Source organism: Desmodus rotundus, chromosome X (genome assembly GCF_022682495.2).
Source record: "Desmodus rotundus isolate HL8 chromosome X, HLdesRot8A.1, whole genome shotgun sequence".
Classification (NCBI taxonomy): domain Eukaryota; kingdom Metazoa; phylum Chordata; class Mammalia; order Chiroptera; family Phyllostomidae; genus Desmodus; species Desmodus rotundus.
In genome coordinates, this window is record NC_071400.1 from 7,564,646 (window position 1) to 7,573,596 (window position 8,951).

The 8,951-nt window shown below is 47.7% G+C and overlaps 1 protein-coding gene across 1 annotated transcript; it reads left to right on the plus strand.

Annotated features, from left to right (window-relative positions):
* The first annotated feature begins 2,812 nt into the window (after positions 1 to 2,812).
* ARR3 (arrestin 3) lies at positions 2,813 to 7,627 on the plus strand. The gene is made up of 9 exons (XM_053917414.1): positions 2,813 to 2,886; positions 3,428 to 3,519; positions 3,776 to 3,848; positions 4,244 to 4,381; positions 5,867 to 5,950; positions 6,432 to 6,455; positions 6,627 to 6,679; positions 6,926 to 6,935; positions 7,492 to 7,627. Exons 1-9 carry the CDS (start codon positions 2,813 to 2,815, stop codon positions 7,625 to 7,627), a joined length of 684 nt encoding a protein of 227 aa, XP_053773389.1.
* The last annotated feature ends 1,324 nt before the right edge of the window (positions 7,628 to 8,951 follow it).

An 8,951-nucleotide genomic window follows, 5' to 3' on the forward strand; every position in this document is an offset into this window, starting at 1 on the left:
ATGGGCCTGGGCCTGGGCCCTGTGGGAGGGAAAGTCAAGTAAAGAAGATTAGTTTTTTATTTTTTTTAAAGATTTTATTTATTTGTTTTTAGAGAGAAGGGAAGGGAGGGAGAAAGAGAGGGAGAGAAACATCAGGTGCCTCTCGTGTGCCCCCTACTGGGGACCTGGCCCACAACCCAGGCACGTGCCCTGACTGGGAATTGAACCAGCAACCCTTTGATTCGCAGGCCAGCACTCAATCCACTGAGCCACACCAGCCAGGGCCAAGAAGATTACTTTTGCTGCTGCCATTATGGGGATCCTGTTGGCTGGAGGACAGAAATATCTCTCATTCTATATGAGCAGTCCTATGAGGCAAGGGAAGCTGCTTACAGCCTATTAGTTTCAGAGATTGGAGAGTGTCAAGACCAGTGGTGAAGAGAGTAGGGGTGGGAAGTGGGGGTGATGCACATGTCAATGACCTATTCCCTCCACGTGCAACAGCCTGCCGGGAGAACCTGTTCTGGGGCCAAGCATCCTTTGTTACCTTCTCTCCAACAAGGAAAGAAGTTCAAGGCGCACATACACGTCTACTCACAGCTCAGTACACTCATTCCCCGCTCCCCTACCTGCACTCCCTCTTACAAGGAGATTGAGTCCTGCTGTGCTCAGAAGCTGGGATAATCTGTGTTTCTGAGCATCAGAGTCCCAGGTCCTAAGGGGTGGGGGGCTGCGTAAGAGGTGCTCTTTTCCACACCTTTGGCCTGTAGCTGATCAAGAGATAGAGAAAGACCTGTGTGACACAAAGCTCTCTTTTCCGAAACACAAAGGCTTATATCGATACTTTGAGCCCTCTTATTTCTATCCCTCCCTATGCTTTTTCTTTAAGGCCTCTGACTCTGCTTTGACCGAAGTTCTCAGGTTCAAGGCCTCCCATGGCCAAAACTCTGTATTTCCCCTTCTCAAGTTCCCCTGCCTTTAACCCTATCAGCTTCAAACCCCTACCCCCACCCTGCCCCAATATCAAGAGCCTGCTAATCTTTTAGCCACTAATCTTTTAGCTACTAATCTGCTTTCCCAACTCTTGGCACCTGAGCTATTTATAAAGCAGCATTTCATTCTAACCCCCTACCCCCCAGAACCCTATTCTTCTCCCCTGATTCCCACCAATCTGAGCACTCAGAGGACCTTGGGTATAAGAGGCTGGGGAGGAAAGCATAGCAACCAGAGCTAGAGACTGATGTGAGCTTCATCTCTCTCTTTCCAGGTAATAGTCTAATGTACTCTATTTCTAGCCCATATTAGGCCCCACATCCCTTGCCCTTAGCATCCCCCTTAATATTATCAGGGAGCAACCCTGGCTGGTGTGGCTCAGTGGATTGAGTGCCGGCCTGTGAACCAAAGGGTCGCTGGTTTGATTCCCAGTCAGGGCACGTGCCTGGGTTGTGGGTCAGGTCCCCAGAAGGGGGCACATGAGAGGCAACCACACATTGATGTTTCTCTCCCTTTCTCCCACCCTTACCTTCTGTCAAAAAATAAATAAATAAAACCTTAAAAAACCCTAAAAATATTATCAGGGAGCAGTTTAGGGGCACCTTTCCTGACACAGCAGCAGGCATGCAGGCTGAGAGACTCTGGAAGCTTCCCTAAGCTCACCCCAGGGACCAGACCTCATATGCATGAAAGGGAAGCACTAGAAAGATATATTTCTTTCGTTTTTTTCCATTAAGATTAGAAATGAAAGGGAAGCACTAGAAAGATATATTTCTTTCGTTTTTTTCCATTAAGATTAGAAATAGTCAAATTTATTTTTCTGAAAATCTAACTATCTCAAGATTTTAAATATTATTAAATATACAAGTTCATGAGGGTAATGACTGTTTCTTTCATTCATAAAACAGAGAGCCAGCCCTATATCTTTCCGTTAATAATTTTTTTTTATTGTTCAAGTACAGTCGTCTCCACTCCACCCTGCCTCACCCATCCCTACCTCCTATCCTTGATCCTACGCCCGTTTGGTTTGTCCATGTGTCCTTTATACATGTTCCTTGATGACCTTCCCCCTCCCCTCCTTTATCCCCTTCTCCCTTCCCTCTGGTTATTGTCAGTTTGTTCTTTATTTCAATGTCTCTGGTTATATTTTGCTTGCTTGTTTGTTATCTTCCTTTCTCTAATGGTCCCCTTTGCCAGGGCCTAGCCCCTGGGACCTGGATGAGAATAAGGAAGGGACAATTTAGAGAGGGCAATGAGAGTGACAGACAGGTTCAAGAAAGGCTTTCCACACCCATAGCAGTGTCTGCCACCAACAATGAAGAGCACAAGGGCGCCAACCATTTGTTTCCCACACCTCTCCTTTCTCAGCTGGGAGACAAAGCCACCGTGATGTGAACTCCGGCTCAGAATCCATTGTAGGAGCAAAAGCAGACAGGATCTGTTTGTTTATTTGTTCATTCATTTGGGTAGCTAACAAAGATGTCTTAGAGCCTACACTGTGCTGGGTGATGTCCAGCTTCATCCAGTGCAATTTTCCCTCACAGTCTTCTGGATAGAGGCCTGTCTCCAGCCCCTTTTCAGACAAGTTTCTTCTCTCTGGAAGCTTCCAAGAGTGCCCCAGCTATTCCAGGAAATCCAAAGCTTTTTGAAGATGGACAGTATAGTTAGCCAACAATTTGTAAAAAATAAAAGCAGGGAGGTGTACAGGATGGGTGAGAGTATGGATGAACAAGCACCTTTGGCAGGAGAGAGAATAGAAAAGGCACTTTGTGCTGAGAGGTGTTGATTTAAAGAGGAAAGGTTACATTACACTAGGTGTGCCAAGGAGAGTAAGGGACAAATGATTGAGCCTTCCTCCTTCTTTCCCTCTTCCCAGAAAAGGCTCTACATCAACTTCATGGTCAACATTTCCAGGTAAGTAAGAGCTCCTTCTAATTCTCTGATCCCTGTCCCCTACCCAAATTCAAGCACTTGCTTTTGGGACAGAGGGGTTTCCAACCTCCCCCAATTTGTGGCTTGAACTCTACCCCAGTTACCTCCACCTTTGCACCCTTGCATGCTCCTCGGGTGTCTTCTAATCCTAGGAGTATTTCCTTTTCTCCCCACTTACCATTCTTTCCTCTCCCTTCCTCTCTTCTTCCCTTCTCTCCCAATCTTCCTCCCTATCCTGTTTCTGGTTTTCTCCCCATAGGGTGTTTTTTTTTAAAGATTTTATTTATTTATTTTTAGACAGAAGGAAAGGGAGGGAGAAAGAGAGAGAAACATCAATTTGTGGTTGCCTCTCTTGCACCCCCTACTGGGGAGCTGGCCCACACCCAGGCATGTGCCCTGACTGTGAATCAAACTGGTGACCCTTTGGTTCACAGGTCGGTACTCAGTCCACTGAGGAATCCTAGGTCTTGATCTTGGTGTTCTGCCTCCAACCTTATGATGGGCCTCTCTCCTCCGGCTTCAGGTTCACTACCATGGCAAACCCATCTCTGTCAATGTTTGTATCAACAACTGCACCAGCACAGTCATCAAAAAAAAAAAAAATCAAGATTTCAGGTGAGCTGCTTTTCCTATCCTCCTACACCTGGTCCCGAATCCACAGGTCTTTTTCCAAAACTCTGCCCCATTCATCCAAATCTGCATTCAGCTAGGCTTTCCCGCCAATGCAGGCGTATTGAAATTTACTTGTCTCTGTCCATGAGCACATCATAGTGCATCATGCATAGTTTATAAGGTCATATCTGAGGGCAGTGAGTTGGGGACTCGAGGATGACTGGTTAATTATAGTCATGTGACTTTCTTGCCTGTTCAGTTGACCAGATCACAGATGTTGTCCTGTATTCACTAGACAAGTACACCAAAACTGTGTTCATTCAGGAGTTCATGTGAGCTGGCGCTGGGGCTGGGGTTAGACAGCCAAGGGGTGGGGGGAGGCAAGAAGAGGGCTGAGTGCTAGAGGCAGTGGAGAAGGTTGGGGAAAGAAGGAAGTGGGTAGAGCCCAGGACTGAGAAAGATCAAAGTGAGGGCTGACATGGATAAAGGGAAGAATTTCCAGGAGTACTAGAGGGAGGATACCCACAAGAGGGTCATCAAAATGCTGAGAGAGGACGGTGGCCTAAGGATTTCCCATCAGAGCAAATTGTTCCCACTTGCCACAGTGAGACATGACAGCTCTCTTGGATAATCCGGTAGGTTCGTGCAGTTGTGGAAGATACTCTTGGGAATGAAAGAACACTTAGTTGGCAAGCCTAGCCTAAATTCTTTTCTTCTCCTTTCAAAGGGAGACTACAGCTGCTAACTCTAGCTTCTCCAAGAGCTCTGCAGTAACCCCACTCCTGGCTGCCAACTGCAAGAAACAAGGCTTGGCACTGGATGGAAGACTGAAGCATGGTGATACCAATCTGGCCTCTAGCATGATGTAAGCTCAAATGTCACTCCCAACGTCCATGTTCTATCTCCAACCCATTCTGCATGCCATATATACAATTGTGAGGTTTCACCTTGAAGAAAGCCTACCTATTTCTTTTTAAATATCCCCAGGTCAGTGTTCAGAGATCCCTCCAGAACCGAGGGCCAAGAGTAAGCTAAATAATTAATGCCCAGGGACCAATGGCAGGCTTAGGTCATAGGCAACAAGAAAGGAAAAAGTGGAGAGAAAAAATTCCTGTTGTATATTTCACAGCCCACAAAGGTCTTATACATGTACTATGTTTCCTTTATGAAAATCCCACTAAAGTAGGCTGTAAAGTTGTTCTTGTTCCATTTTATACCTAAGAACCCGGAGGCTGAAAGACACGAAGGAATTTGTGCAAGCTGCCGGAGCTAATAAGTGGCAGAGCCAGAAGGGATTCTAGCACATGTCATCTGGCTCTAACACTGTGATCTCTGCAGTACCTACTCTCTGGGGAAGACAGAAATGGATGAAAGACTAGGTGATGAGAAATGGAGAAAAAGGAGGACAAAAAGGAGAATGATATGATAGGAATTGATAGAATCCTATCAACTCATTCATTTGGCCCTATGACTTCAGAAGTCTTCGTGTTAGATGTGTGTCCCATGAAAAACCATCTGCCATACAAGCATTAATTCCCTCTGCCTCTCCCCATGCCTTATCAATTATGTAGCTATAGACCATTATAGCTAGGAAGACCCTTAGAAATCATCCAAACAGCATTATTTTATAGGGGATCAGCATCCCAGAGCAATGAAGAGAACTTCCCAAGAATATACATCTTTCTGTATCTTCTTTTTCAATCAGCAGGTTTTTTTATTGAGCACCTATTACATGTGGGAGAATACAAAGAAGTTTAGGACAATCTCTGCTTTCAGTCAATGTATGGCCTGGATGGGGAACAAAGAGGGATGCAAATGCAATCTAACAGTTAAATGTTGGTACATGTCATTCAGATTATAAATCCAATAGAAGTTAAAAGAGGCCAACATAGCTGGAGAAGTTTTCCTAGAGGAGATAGAATGAGCTAGATCATAAAGAATGTGTAGAATCTGGGGGGAAAAAAGAGCATTCCAGAGTGGGAGCATAGTGGGAGCAAAGGCTAGAAGGTGGGAATCCACATGGCGAGAGGATAGGTCCATTTAGGTTGTATCCCAGGTGTTAGGGAGTTAGGGCAGAAAAAGTTCGAGAGGCTGGGTGGGGCAAGATTGTTAACAGTTGTGAAAGCCAAGCAGAGTACTTGCACTCAGAGAGGTAGGATCCGGAGCAGAAGGTAACATGGTAAAACTGGATTTTAGGAACAGAAATGTGATCCCAATGGGGAGGAGAGAGTAGAACCTGGGAAACCTGTTCGAAGACAAAAGGGGCACAGGAAGGGACTGGGGGACTTGGTGAATTACTGCCCCTCCTCGGCTCCCCCCGAAAATGCACACTGAATGCTGCCACCTTCAGTCTTCGACCTGGAATGAACAAGGAGCTGCTGGGGATCCTGGTGTCCTACAAAGTCAGAGTCAATCTGATGGTGTCCAGGGGAGGGTGAGTGAGGGGTCAGGGTCTGTCTGAGCAGGTGTTGGGGAGGCTGAAGGTTTCTCCCTTCTGTTTTCCTCCCGGTTGGACTGACCCAGTTGAGCTGTTCCCCAGCCTTCTCCCAGACCGGGTTCCCTGTGAGCTCAGTGAGCAAACAGCCTTCCCTTCCAGAAACTCATTCTATGGCTAACTTGACCTCATCTCCCTGTAAAATTATATTGCCACTTTCTATTTCCAGCTGCTAATTTTTTTTAATTTTCAAAAGATTTTTATTTATTTATTTTTTGGAGAGAAGGGAGAGGAGGGAGAGAAACATCAATGTGTGGGTGCCTCTCACGTGCCCCCTACTGGAGGACTGACCTGCAACGCAGACTTGTGCCCTGACTGGGAATAGAACCAGTGACCCTTTGGTTCTGAGGCCAGCACTCAATCCACTGTGACATAGCAGCCAGGGCCAGCTGCTAATTTTATAGTGTCATTCTACCCTCAGCATCCTAGGTGACCTGACAGCCAGGTAAGAGACTGTGTGGAGAGGGGACAAGGGCAAGAGGGGAGGATGAGGAGGTAAGGAGACTAAAAGAGTGATAGGAAGTCTGAGGCCATCCAGGATGGGGAAACTGAGGGAGAGAGATTCAGGGAGTGGACTTGGAGGGAAATCTGTCTTTCTGCCTCGGGGTCCTTGCAGTGATGTTGCTATGGAGCTGCCCCTGATCCTGATGCATCCAAAGCCATATCATGGTGACTGACCAAGTGGGGCTCACAGGAAGAGTGGGCCTTCTGCTTGCGGACCAAGCAGTTGTGACCTCATGGATCAGAGACTAGAGTTTGGATGGAGACTGAATAGCAATAGGCAGGTTGGGTGTCTGGGGAAGTTGTGGAGGAGGGAGATGGCAGAGGGTGAAAAAGGGAGCGGGAAGAGGAACAAGACATTTCTTCAGAAACTGAAGAGCTTCATTTTCCCTTCCCTCTCCTTGCTTGCTGCAGAGGCCGCTAGGTAAGGAAATGTCAGGCCCAGGAAGTCCCATCTCCTTCCCCACAGCCATCCTCCATTTTATGATGGTGGAAATGTGAAAAAGCTTCCTGGAGTATCGTTTTCAATAGGTCTGTAGTGAAAACTGATGGTTGAGTTTTGTGCCATCGCTCAGTGCTTTGCAGCTGCCCTCCTTTCTGTTTCTGCATCCCCACTCTCCATCCCTGGTCCTCTCGCGCATCACCCTCCCCCTTCGAGTGGTCCATTCCCGCTGCCCTCTAGCCCTTTCTTCCCTCTTTCATTCTTCGATCCCTTCCCTCCATCCCTTCCTCCATTTTTATTTCCCCTCCAGTGCTCAAGAGGGACGTTCATGTTGGGAGGTTGGGGAAGGGGCAAGTGAAGGGAAACTATCGTGTGTGGTGTGTGGTCGATGGGTGGGGGAGCTACCGAGAGGGGGCTGAGGATCTGAGCTGGGAGGCAGTGAAGGGATCGCTTCTCTGAAATCAGGAAAAGGAGGGAATGTGGAGGATGCCCAGAAACTGCTTCCTAACCCTGCATGCCCCTCTGCTGCTTCTGCAAGCTCTGAGGACAGACTCATCAAGGAGTTTACCCGGCAGGAGCCTTGCAAAGAGGAGAGCCAGGAGACTTTGGCGGAGGAGGGGGACGAAGGGAGCGGAGCACCTGGCTCTGGCGCTTGCGTGGGAGTGCTGCTGTAATGCTCTAATAAATCAGCTTGTCCACACGTGGCTGGCGATCTCTTTGCTGTCTTCTCCTCCAGGAGGGTAATGGAACTACCAAGAATGAGCGCCCCCTTCCTCATCAATAATTAGATCACCCTGTGGCAGGTGCTTTCCACGTAAATGACCCTCGAATTCCTTCTGGCACGCATCCAGCCCTCTGTGAGTCCTTCAAGTTTCCCTCCGGGTGCCACCCACTGCTTCGGAGGAGGTACCTGCTGCAGCTGCCTGCCAGTGGGCACGGCTATGCGCCCAGGCTGAGGGACAGTGCAAAGGTGGTTTAAATAATGATTGGACAGAGAGCACTGTGTGATTTCAGGCATCTAGCTGCGATGTACGGCTTCACACGGTGAGGCCCACTGAGAGGACAGAAGCTTGGGCCTGGAAACCATCCAGGGATGCCCCCCCACCCCTCCACCCCCTGCAATGGTCTCTGTGTAAATCCAAACTCCTGTTCCTGGAGGAGCAGGGCGCTGGGAGGTCTTGGTTGGGCTTGCGAAATAAGGAGATCTGACAGTATGGAATGGTGTAGAGGGTTCTTGGGAGAATTAATTTCCTCCTTGCCCAGTCTGACAAATAGCTTATTTATCTGCCTCACAGTGGGGAAGACATCAACCACCACTGGCTTGAACTGCACTGGCTAGCTGAGCCCCCCACCAAGGCTCATGTGATAAAATTGTCCCCTTCTTAGCTCCACTCACCCAGGAATTCTCCTCCTCAAATTACCTGTTGTAAGGGTTAACAAGTTGAGCAAGATCACCTTCTCAAGGGCCATTCTCCAATTACAGTTCTAAGGCTGCCTGGTATTGGGGGTAGAGCAGAGGTACAGAGCGAGTCTCTCTCATTTGCAGGCAACCATTGGAATTGACTTCCTGTCTAAGACAAGGTGCTTGGGGGACTGAATAGTGGGGGTTCACTCTCCTATCACTAACCTTCTATGTCAACCCTTTAGGCATATGCATTACCGCTCTGGACTATTTGTGGATAAAGAAGAGAAAAAAAAGCATGAAGCCGCTCCAAATTACCAACCCTGCCCTGTTTCTTGTTCTCTCTATCCTCGCCTGGACTCTGGTTATAACACAGACAAAATCCAAGAGGTCTTGAATCCTTAAATCTGCTGCTCTGTAGGGTCTTCCTTAATCAAAACAGTGCGTTGACATTGGACCTGCCCCAGGATGGTAGGCCACTTGGTTTGTGGCTGTAGTAGCCACTTTTCAGGGACCCAGTTTCCTTGACTCTTTTTATTTTGCTTTTATTAACTTCTAGCCTTTCAAAGCCTAGTTTCTTGTCTACCTTTGTCTGC

What these genes read in the sequence shown, in the direction of transcription:
- ARR3 (XM_053917414.1), top strand. Translation starts at nt 2,813, where the DNA reads ATGATTGAGCCTTCCTCCTTCTTTCCCTCTTCCCAGAAAAGGCTCTAC. An exon ending in CTGATGGTGTCCAGGGGAGG is followed by an intron (nt 5,951 to 6,431) that starts GTGAGTGAGGGG and finishes TTCTACCCTCAG; the next exon opens with CATCCTAGGTGACCTGACAG. An exon ending in CTAGGTGACCTGACAGCCAG is followed by an intron (nt 6,456 to 6,626) that starts GTAAGAGACTGT and finishes GGGTCCTTGCAG; the next exon opens with TGATGTTGCTATGGAGCTGC.